Source organism: Mastigoproctus giganteus, chromosome 2 (genome assembly GCF_048544385.1).
Source record: "Mastigoproctus giganteus isolate SK-2022 chromosome 2, ASM4854438v1, whole genome shotgun sequence".
NCBI classification, from domain to species: Eukaryota; Metazoa; Arthropoda; class Arachnida; order Uropygi; family Thelyphonidae; genus Mastigoproctus; species Mastigoproctus giganteus.
The window spans coordinates 98,338,127-98,357,063 of record NC_143576.1 but is presented as its reverse complement, the minus strand read 5'-3'; the positions used below and the strand labels follow the sequence as shown (position 1 = coordinate 98,357,063).

General features: G+C 36.1%; 1 protein-coding gene across 1 annotated transcript in view; it reads left to right on the top strand.

Annotated features, from left to right (window-relative positions):
* LOC150089451 (protein aurora borealis-like) overlaps window positions 1-18,937 on the top strand; it is a 119,396-nt gene that overhangs the window by 24,838 nt on the left and 75,621 nt on the right. The window contains exon 3 of the mRNA XM_090389986.1: window positions 11,968-12,101. Within this exon, the coding sequence (XP_090246112.1) occupies window positions 11,968-12,101 (134 nt within the window). The remainder of the gene's footprint in view (window positions 1-11,967; window positions 12,102-18,937) is intronic.

Sequence of the window (18,937 nt, the reverse complement as noted above, 5' to 3'; positions counted from 1 at the left end):
TTATATTTACAGAAATACTATCTTAACTTTCGTTAAGAAAAAAAAAAAAAAAAGTTAAAATGTGAGAATTATAATCACCTGTGAATACATAAAAGGAGGAGGAGGGTGTAAGACCTGTACAAAGATTGGATGAGACTTAGTGTGCCACAAATGAAAAAAGGTTGGGAACAACTGGTCTAGGGCATAGGTTTTCAGATTGGTGGGAGACAGAGAGTAGTTATAAATGGCCACTACCCTTTGTGGACCAATTTGATGAGTGAGGGAACCACAGTAATCTATATTGGATCTCTTATTGTGTTCTAAATTTCAGCACCAAATGCAGGTAGTTGAAAAGGAAAAAGACCCAGGAGTAGTTGTGCCACCTGATATGAAATTCTCTAGCAGTGCAAACAGACTGCTAGAACAGCTCATAGGGTTTTGTCGATGATATACAGGATCATTGTCAGCAGAGACAAAGGTTATTATCCTCTTTGCAGAAATTGTCTTTATTTGTTACAGCACTCTTTTGTTCCTCTGTCACTAACCTCATTGCTGCAGTCTGCACCCATTCTAACAGATTCACATCATTCCTAAAATGAGGTTTCCAGGCCTGTATAGTACCCAAAACGTGGCCTAACTGTTGCCTTAGACCAGTGTTTCCCAAACTATGTTCTGCGGAACACTAGTGTTTTCCATGAGTTGTGAACAAGTGTTCCGTGAAACATCATAACTAATAATTAAAAATAATAATAAATGTGTTGCATATTTGTAGCATACACCACTTTTTTATATCATTATAATTTTTAACATTATTTTATTTATTTTATTATTATTGTTTTTTTATTTTTTATTTTTTTTTCAATTATTAATATACTATGGCATAGACTAATCAAATAGACCACAGAACGCTTTATTTTGGCAGATTTTTGCATAGAGATGTATATATAGAAGTGATGACAGCTACGAAAAAGTAGCAATGTAGTGATCTTATATGCCATTCGTATGTGATTTTTAACCCTGGAGTACACGGGTTGAAAGAAAGGGAGAAGCGAATTGTTATCATAACTAAACTCACATGTATAAATTTTTTTTTTGATAATTATCATTATTTCGAAATATTATTAAAATAAATGACCATGGATTTGTGGTTGAAAAAAGGAACTTTCAAACAAGCAGCGATGAAAACGAACACAATATTGTCACAGTTCAAAGTGAGTATAAACAATCGCAGCCTTTTGTTACCCAAAAATCCGAAGTGAAAAAAGGAACCAACTAATAAAATACCAAAACAAAAGTATGATGACAGTTATTTGAATTTCGGCTTTACATGTGTTGGAAATATATGCTCCTGATGCACAGTGCATCGTATGTAATAAAATACTGGCAAATAATTCTGTGACCCCCTCTAAACTTGTATTCTGTAAATATATTGTGAGATGAAAAGTGTTCCGTAACTGCAAACGTTTGGGAAACTCTGCCTTATATAATGGAAAAATCACTTCCTTATCCCTGCTGACTAGATTCCTGTGCATCATTGACTCCCATGAGCTGCCCTAGTGGCCCATTTGCATCTGCACTGCTCAGAAAACATCATGTCTGACTGCATAATTTCCCCCAGATCTCTTTCACTCTCTACTACCCTGAGTGGTCCCACACAGTTGGTATGTTATTCTGGGATTACTACTACTATATGTTGTCTTGCATTTGTAAGTAAACTTCAGTTGCTGCTCTGCAAAACTCTGCCATTGATCAAGCATAGTTAATCAAATATATGGAAATCAAACTGCAGCATATTTCTGCATGCATTTCTTAACTTAAATAACAGTTTAGAAACCATTTATAATGCTCCCTTGAAATTATCAAATTTTGCCAACTGACCTTATAAACATGATAGATCTGAGAAAATGTGCAGGAAAGGTAAATAGAGTCCAGGAAAACTTTATCCGCAACTTTCCTGCTGCACACTTAGTAAATGGAAAAGACATGTTCTTGGTGAAGAATGCTACCATACCTGCTATTACAAAATGATTACCAAAAAAAAAATGTAGGCAGAGATGTGCACTCAGTCAGTAGTGTAACTTTTAGAAACAGTGTTCTTGAATTGCTAGTTTCACTGCTCTAATAAGTGGGAACTAGGGCTTACAATACCGGTCAAAATCTTAATACCGGTATTTTGGTATTTTTAATTTATGAAACCAGGATACTGGTATTCCAAAAACAAACTTTTTTCTCAGTAAGCTTTGATGACAGTTCATAAAGTATGGAAAAAACAAGTACCGTAATTACTTGAATTCAAGTTTTAAATAAACATTTATTGCAATAATAAATATTCTAAAAACAAAAAAATATATATTGTTACTGCAAAGTTTAGTTATGTTTAAGCATCCACACTGCCTGTCCGAATAAAGTGAGCTCTTAAGAAACATCAGCAATCAATAGTATGATAATTTAAAATGGATCTAATTTTGGTACATATTTGATATGGCAGAAACCGCCTTTTCGGATTCTATTCTGGTACTGAGATAATCGATAGACAATCTCAGTCCATATTTTCTAGGCTTTGAACTTTTTTAGCAAAAATTGTTAAAAGTATTTCATTAATTTCCGACTCAAGTTCATCTTTTAAAATCTCATTGGAGTCAGGCAATTTCTTATTTTAGAGAGAATTTGCAGAACACTGATGTTCCATGTTGGTTTTCCATGGTTGAATTATGTTCATCATTTTCTGAAGGAGAAAGACGTTTTATTAAGCGAAATATAGTTTTCACTATAGTATCTTTATTGAGTCTGGCAGAGAGCAAAGAGTGGGGATAAGGAATAAAGAAGAGAGCAAAGAGTGCAATTAAGGAATTCTTCACATATATAAATGCAAAGAACAGAAGGACAAATCAGATTGGACCCTTATGTAATGAGCGTGGGATAGTATTAGATACCCCAAAAGTTGGAGCAGGCTGGAATCATAGGGAAAATTCTTAGATGGATAGCACAATGGCTTGAGGGCACCAGGCAGGAGATTGTGACAAATGGTTATTCCTCAGATTGGGTTAATGTAAGAAGCGGGGTTCCCGAAGGATCAGTATTGGGACCACTGTTGTTTTTGATTATCTTAAATGACATCTACGAAGGGTGTGAGGTCTAAACTTGCAGATGATGTAAAGATCAGTAGAGTAGTTAATGATTGCCACCAAGCAGAGCTTCTTCAGAGTGACCTAGATAGACTTCCTGGATGGTCAGAAAAGTGGCAGCTATATGCTTTAATTCAGAAAAATGCAAGGTCTTACACCTGGAGAACAACAAAATAACCTATACACTCGGTGGAGTTGAACTAAAGTCAGTAGTAGAAGAACAGGACTTGGGAGTTAACGATGTGGTCAGACATGAAGTTGTCCAAGAATTGTGGACAGGTTGCAGTGTTGCATGGTGCCCTATCAATGATTTATCAAACATTTGTTAGTAGAAATAAGGACGTCATAATCACATAAAGGTGATTTTACAAACTTTATGTGATTAAATTATACACTTTTTTTTTTTTTAAAAAAATTACCGAAAAACCTGTATTTTTGTATCAATACCAGTATTTGAATACCGGTAAAAATTACCGGTATCCCAGTATTGTAAGCCCTAGTGGGAACATTAGCAACAACAAAAGTTGCTCATTCATATGGGAAATGAATGTATTCTACTAACTATCCAGTGTAAATTTTCCTAGCCATCTTAATGTATAAACAACTTGCTGTATTGTAGAATTTCAGTTATATGAATATTAGTCATCTAAAATTTTAGTTAACTGAAAATTCAGACAGGTATAAAGCACATTACTGCTTTAGGTCCATCATGGAGAACATTTTGTTCCTTCCAAAGATCAATTAAGCTTGGTGTTATGTCCATTTAGTAATAAAAACTGTCATCAGTGGTTCAGCCTTAGTTGCTAATATCTTTTTAAATTGCATAGCATCACCCAGTAAGTGAATCTACCATGCATTTAAAAGTCTGAGACACCACCAGAACAGTTGATTCAAAGTTACTAGCTTCTCATCAGGTGGCTGGTGGTGGCCCCTCTTAGTGAATGGGGAAGTAGTATGGGGACGAAAAATTTCCATTTAAACATATAACAACCATTATATGTGCATTCTCCCAGTAACTTGGTTGCACTAACCCTATGCATGAAAGAGCCTCCAGGATCTGATGATATACAGCAGGGGTAGACAACAAGTCGATTGCAGCTTTAATTTTGGTCAATCACAATGAATTTTAAATATATATAAAAAATAGATTAGTCAAAATCTAAATGTTATTATTATGCGCCCCACTGCGTACGCTTATTACAAATCCGTTGAATCACGTGACTACTCTTGTTGCCCCGCAGTAAGAGTAGTGAAACAATAGATAAGCTAGGCTTATCTAGTGAAAATTCACGCATCATGGAGAGCATGGTGTATGTATCGAATTCTTATTTAGCTTACTTAATATTAATAACTGGATAGTACTTATACGTTAATTTAATACTCTTTGATTTAAAATTAATACTACGAAAAAGAGTTAAAACGTATCATTTTCATCAAGAGTGGGAACTAGAATACTTTTTTGCAATGATAAAAGAAAAATGTTGTTTGATTTTGCAATGCTTCCCTGGCTATACCCAAAAAAGGAAATTTAGAAAGTGCACTTCACTGCACTCCATGGTAAATACCAATCAGACTTTCCACCTAATAGTGAGCTTAGAAAAAATAAATTAAAAGAACTTAAATCCAGATTTTTTGCACAACAAAATTTCTTCATGGCACCTAATTTACAATCTAAAGCACTAACTGTAGCATCATTTAAAGTGAGTCATCTTCTTGCAAAAAAATGCAAACCATTTTGTGATGGTCAATTCATCAAAGATGCATTTTTAGAAATAACAGATTCTCTTTTTGACCATGTGCAATGAAACTTTTGAGATGGTAGATTGCAACACATTTTGAAGGGGAAAAAAGGAGATTGCATCACAAATTAAGTTGGCCACCCGTGATGTGATATACAGTATGAGATGATTCACATTCCACCACATCTATTGCTCTGTAATTGAATCTATTTGAAGGATCAGTTGATTTCCAAAGCCAGGAAAGATCCTAAAAATTCCTATTATCATTCTGACTAGCTGCTTATGTGTGTGTTTGGAAAAAATGTCAATGCTTGCTTTATGTTACCATGAAGCAATGACTATTTTAAAAAGACAGTGTGGCTTCCAAAGAAGTTGGTTAACTATGATTCAGTTGGAAACATTCATTTATGGTGATTTCATAAAGCATAAGTACTTGGTATCAGTTTCGTTTGAAATGGAAAAAGCATAAAACAGAACTTGGAGGTATGATATTTAAAAGAAAAATTCCATTTATTTGATCCTAGAGGTTATCATCCGCTTATAACCTTCCACTTTTTATCCAGGGTTGTTTTATATATATATATATATATATATATATATATATATATAATTATATTTAAATAATGTTGGAAAAGAAGTATTACTTAATAAAAATAAAAAGGAGGGTGCAGCACACATCAAAGGCAGCAAAAAGCATATTCCTCTACATGATGCTTGAAACATAGTCATATAAATTAGAATAAGGTTTAAAATAATAAAATAATGCCAGCAGTATGGCCAGACAAGAGCGGGGAAAAAAAAAAAAAATTAAACCTAGATTCAAATCTAACAGGGAGGGAAGAGAAAGGTAACAAGAATAAAAATATATTGCAACGGAAACTCTAAATTAGAAAATCTAATTATACGAATAATAATTCATTGAAATTTAAAGCCAATTAAATAGAAATTTAGTGGTGCCCCCTCTGATGGGTACCAGGTCCAAATTTATGTGAAATATCACCAAACAGAGATTTAAACCATTCACAATAAAACAAAACAAAAACAAAAATAAAAAAAATAGACTGACCATTATGCCCCATCTCAACAGAGGACCACAAGGCCAATAATGGTCAGGGAATCTCTGCATTTCGAACGCTAAACAAATCGCCGCAAAGGCGAAACAATCGCAAGATCAGTCCGCCACAACCGATCCCCAGATCGAACCGCCAATTCAGGGAATTGAACAGCGGTGGTTCTGATGCAGCAAAAATCAAAAATAGAACAGACGAGCACTCCAGTGCAAAGCCACACTACTGACAAAAGTAAACTTAACCCGTTTATATAAACGAGAGAAACGTTACCTTTCTCTTCCCTCCCTGTTAGATTTGAATCTAGGTTTAATCCCCCCCCCCCGCTCTTTTCTGGCCGTACTGCTGGCATTATTTTATTATTTTAAACCTTATTCTAATTTATATGACTGTTTTAAGCATCATGTAGAGGAATATGCTTTTTGCTGCCTTTGATGTGTGCTGCACCCTACTTTTTATTTTTATTAAGTAATACTTCTTTTCCAACATTATTTAAATATAATTATGTCACATGATAGTATTGGCGAATTGCTAACACTGTGCCTGTACTGCCATCTATAGTTTATTATTCGTTTATATAAACGGGTTAAGTTTACTTTTGTCAGTAGTGTGGCTTTGCACTGGAGTGCTCTTGTCTGTTCTATTTTTGATTTTCGCTGCATCAGGACCACCGCTGTTCAATTCCCTGCATTGGCAGTTCGATCTGGGGATCAGTGTGGCGGACTGATCTTGCGATCATTTCGCCTTTGCGGCGATTTGTTTAACGTTCGAAATGCAGCGATTCCGTGACCATTATTGGCCTTGTGGTCCTCTGTTGAGATGGGGCATAATGGTCAGTCTATTTTTTCTATCTTTGTTTTGTTTTGTTTTATTGTGAATGGTTTAAATCTCTGTTTGGTGATATTTCACATAAATTTGGACCTGGTGCCCATCAGAGGGGCCACCGCTAAATTTCTATTTAATTGGCTTTAAATTTCAATGAATTATCATTCGTATAATTAGATTTTCTAAATTAATTTAGAGTTTCCGTTGCAATATATTTTTATTCTTGTTACCTTTCTCTTCCCTTCCTGTTGTTAGATTTGAATCTAGGTTTAATTTTTTTTTTTCGCTCTTGTCTGGCCGTACTGCTGGCATTATTTTATTATTTTAAACCTTATTCTAATTTATATGAATATATATATATATATATATATATATACACAGTTAAACTTCCCTTTAACGGACAGCCATGGGGAACGAAAATGTGTCCATTAGAGAGAAGTGTCCGCTAACAAGAAGTCTGAGGGAGAAAAAAAAAAAAAAAAAGAAAATTATTAAACGTTTAATGTAAAATTAAATTAAAATATATACAGATTTTGAACAATATTTTTGTAAATAATATACATACAATTGTGCTATGCATATTATGACTTTCTTAAGAAAAATACATACAGTAATCACTTATTTTCTTCTGCACCTTCTTCTGGCTGATAATTTTGTTTTCAACATTTGTTTGGAGTGAAGAAACCATCGAAAGTCCAGTATCTTCTTTAGCGGCGAAAAACAGTTTTAAACAATTCATTTGTACGAGCGCTTCTTCTATTTTCATCGGTGGTTCATCGTTAATATGTTCTTCGACAGAATGACCTCCTTCCATTTCTTCATCCTCATGGGGAACTTCTTGAAAAATATCGATGATAATGTTGATATCTAGAGCGCCATCTTCTGTAGTTGAGGTTCGAGTCTATATCTTTGTAGCCAGGGTCACTTGTAGCGGAAGTATCGTACATTATCAATAGATGTTGAAGTTCTTGGTCTTGGTGCTCCACATTGCTGTTCACAACTTCAATTTTTGCGTTTGAGAAGCCAGACTTTACAAAACAGTTCACGACAGTTTGTTTTCTAATTGCGTTTACTGAAGAGGAAATCCATTGAATCACATCTAGGATGCTGATTTTCTTTGCAAGGTCACTCACACAGGTTACATCGTTCATATTTGCAATGAGATGTCTTAAAACATGTTTTCTGTAGTGAAGTTTAAAATTTTTTATTATCCCTTGATCCAAGGGCTGACACTCTGCAGATGTGTTTGGTGCCAGAAAAACGATTTGAATGTTGGACAATTCAACGTGCGGGTGAGATGCAGCATTATCCATGAAAAGAATAATTTTTCTGTTTTGACGAATCATGTTTTGGTTAAAATGACTTATCCATTCGCTCATGATATCTCATGTCATCCACGCTTTTTTATTAGACTTCCAGTCAACATTCAAAAGATTCAACTTTATGCCCTTGAAACAACGAGGATTTTGTGGTTTTCCTATAACAAGAGGTTGTTCAAAGTCTCCCAGCATATTTGTACACAATAGTACAGTCAAGCGTTCCTTAGAAATTTTTCCGCCCTGGCACTTTTCGTATTTTAGACTCATTGTTTTTTCAGGAAGAGCTTTAAAAAACAACTCTGTTTCGTCACAGTTGTAAATACCCTTAGCTTCAAAATCATGACATAAATCTTCCAATTTGACGGTCCACTCTGTTACAACCCCAGTATCAACAGATCCACTTTCACCACTTACGGTTTTCCAAGAAATTTTATGCCGAGTTTTGAACTTGTCTAGCCACCTCACAGAAGCTTTGAACTCATTTACTCTAGATTTCACAACCTCCAAAGCCTTTTCCCTAATAATAGGCCCATTAAATGGGAATTTTTTTAGCACGTTCGCGACAAAACCACTCACACGTAACATTGTCAATTTGAAGTCCAACAGTTTACGGGAATGATTTTGAATCTGATCATTTCCATGTTGCTAAAATTGTTTGAGCAGTTCATTTTTTTTCTTTAGGATGTTGCTTACCTGCGGTCTTCCCGATTTTGAATTTTGCAGTGAGATTGCGAACTGTATTTTTTTGCCGATCATACGCATTAATGAGTTTGACTTTATCTTTTAAAGTTAAATGTTTACGAGAAGACATTGTGCACTTCACACGACACTGAACAAAACTGAAACTGAAAAGACGAAAGGCTGACCATATTCCCCCCCCCCTCCTGCACACACCGAATTCATCAGAAGTTTTACACGTGCCTTAAAATTCTTGAAAAGGGGTTTAGAACCGCAACGTAAACCTTGATAAAATTCAGAGAATCGGAAAGAAAGTAAACATACGACTGAGGCAATACGTGGAAGAAAAGTTCCTAGAAAAAGGGCCGTAAACTCGCCCGCTGTCCGTTATGGGGAGATCAAATTAAGTGCTAATCTAAACGAAACAGTGCAGATTGCCTGTCCGCGTCCGTTACAGAGAATGTCCGCTAGACAGAAGCTGCAAACACGTTAAAACCAATAGAGGTGAGTTGGGGAATTTGAAAATGTCCGTTGTAGAGAGATGTCCGTTAACAAGAGGTGTCCGTTAGGAGAAGTTTCGCCGTATATCAAAACTGCAGTGTATACTCAAGTTTGTGTTAGAATTAACTTCTCCTGATTTTTAGAAAAGAGGAAGGAGTTCTCCAAGGCTCTATCTTCAATGTTGCACTTTTTGCAGTTCAAAGTGAACTCTATTACAGAAAGGGTTCCTCCATCAGTCCTCAATGTAGATAATTTTAGCACTTTCTGTAAACTCTTGTACATGATAGTTACAGTGCAACAACCTTATTTCCTCATTGGCCAATCAGTTCAAATTTTTAGCTAAAAAGACCATTTGTATGCATTTTTGTTGCAAACAGAATCTTCACCCTGATTCCAAACTCAAGATTGGACAAAAAAAACAAACTATTCCAATAATAGCAGAAACAAAATTTCTGGGACTTATTTTTAATCAAAGCTGTTCTCCAACATAATTGTCTACTCAAGTAAAATGCACATGTGCAAACATGCTCTGTGCTGTCTTCTCCAATTTTGGGGGAGTAGGTGGAAGTACATTATTATGCCTTTTTCGAACATTTGTCTGATCTAAACTTGACTGTGATAATGTTTATTAGAAGTTCTGTTCTTTGATGGTTTGATTCAGTCTGCCACAGAGCAATATGAATTGCCACCTAATCATTTCATACTTTCACCATCCAGACTATTTACGTGAAAGCCAGTGAGTCATTACTGATGCTTTGACACCAAAAGCTGTTGTGACATTCCATAAAAGTAAAATCCCTGCCAGATTATTCCACATGGACATCCATTTTTATGACATGATGGGACAATTTGTATAATGCATATAAGAACTACCAATTGCACCTTTGGTATCAGGATCAAAGGGCTAGCTGAAAACAAATTTTATGTTGGATAATGTATCCACATCAGCTGGCCAAATCCTCCTAAACCCTTGAGTATGAAACCTCCATCTTGTGACTTCACTCTTAGGAATTAGCTGAAAATCAACACATCTCTGTTATTGGTAACTCTTTGTAGCATACAGCTCGGTATTCTGACTTCCTGCTGGTTTATAGAGCGTAAGGTCTGAAGTATTAGTGATCTGCTTGTGTTCCCAAAAAAATGTGTTCAGTTGTATCCCCCATAAATGTAGTATATACATTGCATAGCTGTAAGCAGTAGAACTGTGCTTGGATCATATAAAATCTCCCCAATACCAAAGGTGTTTTGTCTACACCGACTCTCTTAAGTGTATTACAGGCTTTATCAGGGTTGAGATGCACTCCTCATCCAATAAGCTATACCAAATGAAGTCCATAATTATGATGTGCTGTCTAGTCACTACAGGGTTCACCTGGAGGAAGTTGGCCTTGGTCATGGGACATTGTCACCTCGTGCATTTGTATTTGCTGGTGGGGGGGGTAATGATCATACTATATTTAGATACTGTGACACATTTTTTAACAATTCTGACATTTAATTGAATTTGCATCCTTTAATAATCGATGTGCCATTTTTCTTTTACACATCTGAGCCGTACACTCAGTCAGACTTCACTAGATGATGACAACATATCAGAAACATTGAAGTTTTTACAACTTATTAATTTATATAATTTCATTTATTGTGTTTCTATAATTTTATCTTTTAACTGTTTTTATTATATTAATATTACTCTATATTAAGTAATTATACTATTTTATATTATATATTTTTATTATTCCATTTTACTTGGTTCTCTATAGCCTAAGCTGCTATTGTGCCATTAAACCCTAACCAACCTTGTTTTACGAAGGATTGTAGATCTTTTTGAACAGATGTAGAAAAGAGCAACAAGCTTAGTCAAGAGCACAAAAGCGACTTGATTTATGTAAATTGCAGCATCTAGAAGCTAGGCATATACATAGAGACCTGATTGAAATGTTTAAGAACTTAAATGGATTGAATAAACTGAATATTGCTGCCATCCTTAATCTTTCTTGGATGGTACACATATATGAGGACATTAAAGTTGAAAAGGATGACTACAGGATAGATGTGTGAATATTTCCATCTGGTGTTGTTTGAAGTGGGTAGTTTGAATAAATTTAAGAAAGGATTAGACAAGTTATTAGAGAGGATAGACAGATGGTGTAAATTGGGTTCTCCCACTAATCCTTCAGCTGATGCTATATAAGCTTGTTCCCTGCAGAATAAGGTAAATAGACATTGCTTTTGCCTATAATATTGTAAAGAAAAGAAATATAAATTTGTCAGACTAATTCTGTAAAATATAATCTGATTTTTTTGGGTTAACATATAATATCATGCCAGTGTTAATACACATAATAGAGAGCCTTAGTGAAAATAAAATTACTACCATAAACCACATAACTTAATGCAAAAAAGTGTATCTGTATGGAATATAAAACAGTCACATTGCTGGATTTGAATTGTCAATAAAAAAGGCAAAAAAAAAAAAAAATTTAAGACACTTTGAATTTAAAAAAGACATTTATTATCAAATGTACCATGTAGATTTCAGTTCCAAATTGAGTAGATAACATTTACTTTATAAAACTTCATGAAGTATAAAAAATAAATTTGCGTAAAATTTCTAATTTTATTCCATGTATTAACTTTTGAGTGATGTAATAATTATTAATTATCTTTTGAATTTGTTTTATTATAATGAGAAATAATGCTTTAAATTCCTTTGCCTTTCTTTTTCTTCTAGCATTGATGCTGACCTGGAAGAAAAAGCTCAGAAAGCTATTGATAAATTTTTTTCCGAAAACAGTGTTGTTCCATCTCCCTGGGCTGCTATAGCAAAGCATGTTACATTCTCTCCAGATCTAGCCTCTACAGCTTGTAAGTCTGTCTTTTATTGTACAACTACTTAAATTTATGGACAAAAGTTAAGATATAGATGACAAAAGTGCAATAGTTTTCATCATGATTATCAGTAGTAGTAGTGGCAAAAGATGCAAAAAAGGAAACTTATACAGCATCAGCCAAAAAGAAATCAACACTTTCCATTTCATCTGTCCATATCCTCTAACAGTTTATCTAGTTCTTCCTTGAATTTATTCAAACTACCCAACACAACACAAGATGGGGGTTTGTTCCAACAATAAACCACTCTCTCTCTCTCTGGCTGAAGGAAAATTTCTGCACATAACTAACTTGCCAATTATCCTTCCTCAATTTTAATTTGCACCTCCTCATGTGTTTAGTCTGAGCAAGAGGAAAGATCCCATCAGCATTGAGTTTATTCAATCCATCCAAGTCCTTAAACACATCAATCATCTCACAAGTGGCTAGTCTCTAGATGCTGCAATTTGCAAAGCTGAAGCCTTTCCTGGTAATAGCACCCTTTTGCTCCCCTAAGTCTTGTAATAATTGACACAAATCATAGAAATTTGATCATTAAATATATTGTTATGATTCAACAGCACCATATGAACTTATAAGCAATGCATACCAATTTTTAAATATTTAAAATAGCTAGTGCACGACTATTGAATTGAATGCCTAGTGGAAAAGGTTCTAGGTTTTTAAGGCTATAGGATAAAACACTACATTTGATTTGTAAGAAATAAGGAGACTTAATAGGAGATGATTACTCTGCAGGGCTTACAAAGAAAAGCAGTATATAAATAAATAATGGCTGGCCATGTCAATTCCCATTAAACCCTTCCTTGGCTGTTAAGACAAAGTTAAGCACTTTTGTAGCAGAGCTTCTAGTTTCAAAGAAATTTGTAATTAAGATAATTAGCTACTGTTTCCATAATTTTTATTAGATTAACTTCCATTTTGCTTCAAGATTTGAAGCATTATAAGAAACAAAATTAAAAATAAAATTCAAAAAATTAAAACTGGGAAGATTAAAAAGATACTTCAAATCCCTGTCTCCCCCCCTGAAGATCCACTAAACAGTGATCACTTCCCCTTGATATGTAAAATTCAAGCATCACATTCAATAATATCAGAAAACCATATAAAAATGGAAATTTTCTAAAGCAGATTGGGCAAAGTACACGCCCAATGTGACCTTTGATGATCAGATTATTGAAACCTGTCCTATCGGCACAGTTACTGATCACAGTACAAAACAAATACTGGGAGCTGCATCTACTGCAATTCCACAATCGCTGTCAGAAATCCATAGAGCCATTAATCATTGATGGAACGAAGAGTGTAAGGGTACAAAAAAGAAAAAAAACCAGGTGTGGAATTTGTTTCGTAAACATCCTACCACCGTCAATCTCATAAAGTGCAAGAAATTTAGAGCCAAGGCCTGTCAAATTCGGGAAAAAAAGCTAAAAGAGATTCTTGGATTCAATTTGCAAGCTCAATTAATAAAAATACTGATACAAGAATAATATGGAGAAAAATAAAACAGTTAAGTGGCAAATTTCCTCCATTAATCCTCTCCACTTCTGAATTGGAATGGGCAGGAGCTTTCTACTCCTGCAGAGATTGTGAATGCCCTAGGGACTGTATTCTCACAGTTGTCTGCCTCGACAGCATATGGTCCATCATTCCAGAATATCAAAGAACAGCCAAAAAAAAATCCTAACTGAACTTCAGACCTAAACCTTCTTTACCCTACAATCAACCACTTACGTTGCTTGAACTTCAAGAAGTTATATCTACCTCAAAAAAACATTTCTGCAGGCTCCGGTGGAATATATTACATAATGCTCCAGCACTTAAATAAGGAATCAGTCTCTTCATTGCTGAACGTTTTCAATCACATCTTTCTTGAACATTATTTCCCCAGTTCCTGGCATCACTCCTATATACTGGCAATTCCCAAACCAAGGAAAGATCATTCTATTCCTGAAAACTATAGATCCATTTCTCTCACCAGCTGCTTAAATTAAAAATAATTCACTAGAAAAAAGAACTCTGGAAAAAATAATTCACCATCGACTCACTTCGTTTTTTGACTTAAAATCTAATTTCTGATGATCAATTTGGTTTCAGAAAGAATAGATCAGGCCTGGATCTCATGGTCAAAGTGGAAGCAAACATCAGGAATTCTTTCATCAGAAATGAGCATCTCGTCGTGGTATGCCTTGACATACAGAAAGCTTTTGACACTACGTGGCGTTTTGGTATCCTGAGAGGCCACTTACCATATTTCGTACAGAACTTCCTTCAGCATAGATCTTTTCAAGTTCGATACCGGCAAGCCCTCTCCTAAACCTATATACAAGAGGAAGGAATTCCACAGGGCTCCGTTCTCAGTGCCACCTTATTCACAATAAGAATAAATCACGACTAAAAATATTCTGAACAGTGTGAATTCATATCTGTATGCTGATGATCTGACAGTTTCTTGCAGTTCACAGAACATGACCTTCGTTGAGAGGCAGCTCTAAATTTCAATTAATAATATATTCAGCTATGGATGGCACAGAATGGGTATTGACTATCTTGTCCTAAATCTAAAGCAGTTCACTTTTGTAACAAACAGAAGATGCATCCAGATCCAGAGCTACACTTAACAAAGCATTCTATCCCAGGTTGTGAACAGCATTCGTCTCCTTGGTCTGATTTTCGATAGAAAATTGGGACTTCATGGAATATGTTAAATATCTACGGACATCTTGCCAGAAAAAAATGAACATACTCAGAGTTATTTCATCAACATCATGGGGTGCAGATTGGCACATGTTACTCCATTTGTATAGAGCCCTAATCAGATCTAACCTTGATTACGGTGCCCCAGTGTGATTCTGCTAGGGAGAGCGGACTAGCACAGCTTGCCCCTGTTCAACATTCTGCCCTGAGGTTTGCTATAGGCACTTATAGAACTTCACCAGTTCAAAGTCTTTACATTGATGCCCATTAACTTCCTCTAAGCCTTGAGAGAAAAATGTTACTTCTCAACTATACAACTAAAATTCAAAGTCTACCGAACCACACCGTTAGTCCGATACTTAATGATCCTCAGTTCCCAATGTACTATAGAAATAAACCCAGGGCAATTCCGCGTACTGCTATCAGATTGCAGACATTGTCAGAAACTTTGAATATACATCTTGACAAAGTCCTCCAAGATCCAAACAGTCTGAATCCCCCATGGTCTTCTATCAAACCATCCTGTGACAGTTATTTCCTAAACTGGGAAAAACACGCTCTTGCAAATGTCAACATACAACTTCATATTGTCCTCATCTAAAAATTATTTGCGTTTTACAAAAATATATACTGATGGGCCAAAGTCTGATAATGGAGTTGGTGCTGCATAAAATAATTTAAAAAATCTCATAAAATCTTTTCCATATCACTTCCCCTTGAATGCAACAGCTATACAGCTGAATTATGCACCATCAGGCTTGCACTAGAAGATATTCTCCATCTGTCCATCCAAAAAAGCATGATATACGGACTCCCATAATGCGATTATAGCTTTACAGAATATCTCCTCTCATACACATCCTTTAATAAAAGCCCTGGGTGCCAAGCGATTGTGATCGAGCGTTTTCTCTCTGCTTAAAGTGCAATTGTGTAAAAGCAATTTATAGTTATTTTACTTTCCTGTCCTTAAGAAATTTATTTATTTAATAACGGCTCTGTACAAAAGTACCTGACCGAAAGTAAGTTACTAACACTTACTACTTTACACTTGATCACACCAGGCACTGCTTCTGCCTCCCCATGGCGGGGCCAGGAACCTTGGCAGAACAGTTAATCTGCCAAGGGCCAAAAGGAGTAAATATGGATCACAATGTGTTTCCACAGAATTTTCTGCATTTCTCATAATGCACACTCTCTCTTATAGATCAGCCGCTCAGTAAGCTGTCTTCGTTCCTTATCCGGAAACACCTGGAAAGTCTGGCAGGATCTCCTAAGACAGTCAAGAGACTGCAATCGGGGGACCTGCTAGTGGAAACAGTAAATCGCAGACATTCCAAGAAACTGCTAAAACTTACAAACTTTGCTGGAATCTATGGAATGTCTTGAGGGAGAGATGAGTCAAGAGCTTCTGGAACAAAATGTAATTGTAGTGAAACTAATGACTAAAAAAGACAACACTCACACCTACAAGGAATATTATCCTCACTTTTAATACCCCAAACCTACCTTTGTCTACAGAAGCAGGTTATCTTCTTTGCCACATTTGACCCTACATTTCTAATCCCTTGAGATGTCATAAGTACCAAAAGTATGGCCACTTTCAAACGGCATGCAGAGGAAACTCAAGTTTGTGGGTCAACTGTGGGTCCTCCAGTCACATTCAAAGTGATTGTTCGGCAACAGAAATGACCTGCCCTAACTGTAAAGGAAACCATCCTGCTTATTCTAGGACATGCGGCCCCAGGTGCCAAGTGATTTTTTAGTGACTAAGCGATTTATAGAGCATTCTGAAAAATATACCAGTTTCTTTAATTTTCATTGTTAACGTCCTTTTATTTTTGTGAAACAGTTCTTTGTCTTACAATTAATAAGTGAAGACACAGAGAAGAAACTTATCTTTCTTATTTTTTTCTCTTATTCTCACTTTTACTAATCTAACTTACACAGCCTCTTGGTCACTAAATAGCACTGCTCTTGCCGCCATGTGATGGGACTGGTAACCTGAGAGAGGAAAGTAACACTTCCAGGGCCAAAAGAGCAAACAAGAGTAGTAAAATAACTACTAATACTACAGGGCTTCAAGAGTACCCTACCAAGTAGTGATACAGAAAACACAAAGAGACAGAAGACAGATATGGACCCACCAAAAATACCGACATACATTGTCACATGTGCGACAGGAGATCAGACATTAGGACATATGTCTCCGTTCGTAATTCAGAAAACATTAGAGGGTCTACTTGAATCTCCCAAGTCAGTTCAGCGCCTAAGATCTGGGGATATACTAGTGGAAACAGAAAATCCCAAACACTCCCAGAAGTTGCTATCAACAACAATTTTTGGAAGAATACCAGTAGTTGTAACACCACACAACACACTGAATTCTTCCAGAGGAAGAATTCAGAAGGAAGAATCTCCGAGTGGGACATCTTAAATGTGTCAGAGGAAGAGCTTACAGAAGAACTGAGAAGCCAAGGAGTAACAGGAGTTGAAGAGAATTAATATCCGAAGGGATGGAAATATAATTCCAACAAGAACCGTTATCATAACCTTTAATACTCTGAAACCTCCAACAACAGTCAAAGCAGGATATCTGAACTGCCAAGTACGACAGTACATAATAAACCATTGCATTGTTACAAATGTCAGGAATTTGGACATTCACAAATGGCATGCAGAAACTCTGCAACCTGTGCAAAATGTGATTCTAAAGAACACAAGACTACAGTTTGCTCTGCCAACATCTTCACATGTACAAACTGTAAAGGGGAACACCCAGCCTACTCAAAAACATGCGAAAAATGGAAACAACAGAAACTAATTCTGAAATACAAAACAGAATACAACACAATGTACCAAGAAGCAATGAGAATAATACAGCCATTGCCTACAAACAAGCCAACATATTACCATTAGTAGAGCCATATGATGCAAGAAAGCAAGCTTATGCAGCATCGGCCAAAAAAAGAAACTCCCATTTCATCCCCCCATTCGTTCCAAATGCCTGTCCAGTTCAACCTTAAATTTATTTAGGCTATTAACTTCCACAATAAAAGATAGAAGCCTGTTCCACCAATCAACTACCTGCTGATTAAAGGCAAATTTCCACACCTATTCTACAACTATCTTTCCTCAATTTGAAATTGTGCCCCCTCAGGTTCTTAGTCGGAGCAAGAGGAAGAATCCCATCACATTCAGCTTGCTCAACCCAATCAAGGCCTTATACACCTCAATCAGATCACCTCGCAGGTGCCTACTCTCCAGGCGCTGCAATTTGCAGAACTTAAGCCTTTCTTGGTACGAGCATCTCTTTGTTCCCCTCACCAATCTTGTTGCCCTTCTTTGTATTCTTTCTAGCAACTTTACATCCTTCCTAAAATGAGGCCTCCAGACCTGTACACAGCACTCTCGGTGTGGCCTGACCATTGCCTTGTACAACGGGATAATCACCTCCCTGTCCCTGCTAGCAAAATTCTATATATCATCAACAAGACTCCATGACCTGCCCTGGCAGCCCATCTGCACTGGTCAGCAAAACTTCATATTTGACTGTACAATTACCCCCAGATCTTTTTCACTTTCCATTTCCTGAGTGTAGTACCACACAGTTGGTATGTTTCTCTTCGGTCATTGCTATCCATCGACTCATCAAAAAATAAGATGGGATGGTTCATCTGACATCCATTTAGGCCTAAACCTTGAACAGTATTTCTTAGTTGGAATAAAAAGGAAAAGCCTAGTAGCCTTCAAAATTAACTCCCTGAAGGCTTCCCATTTAGAATTCAATGTTGGTAACATCATCACCTGATCCCACTGTACAGAATTTAACAACTGTCTGAGACTCGAGTAGTCACCTTTACGAAAGCAAAAGCCCTTCCCTTTAGTCTTGATGGTAGTTACATCTTTTAAGTAATTCCCACATCGGCACATTGTGATCACTGTCACCCAGTGGTTCCTCTATCTGCAAATTCTTAATGCATTAATAATCACTGCTGATAATCAGATCAAGAGTATTACTCCCTCTGTTTGGCTCTCGAACATGTTGCTGTAGAAAACAGTCATCCAGTAAGTCTTGCTATTGTGCAAGTGACCAATCCACGAGTTCCAGTAAATAT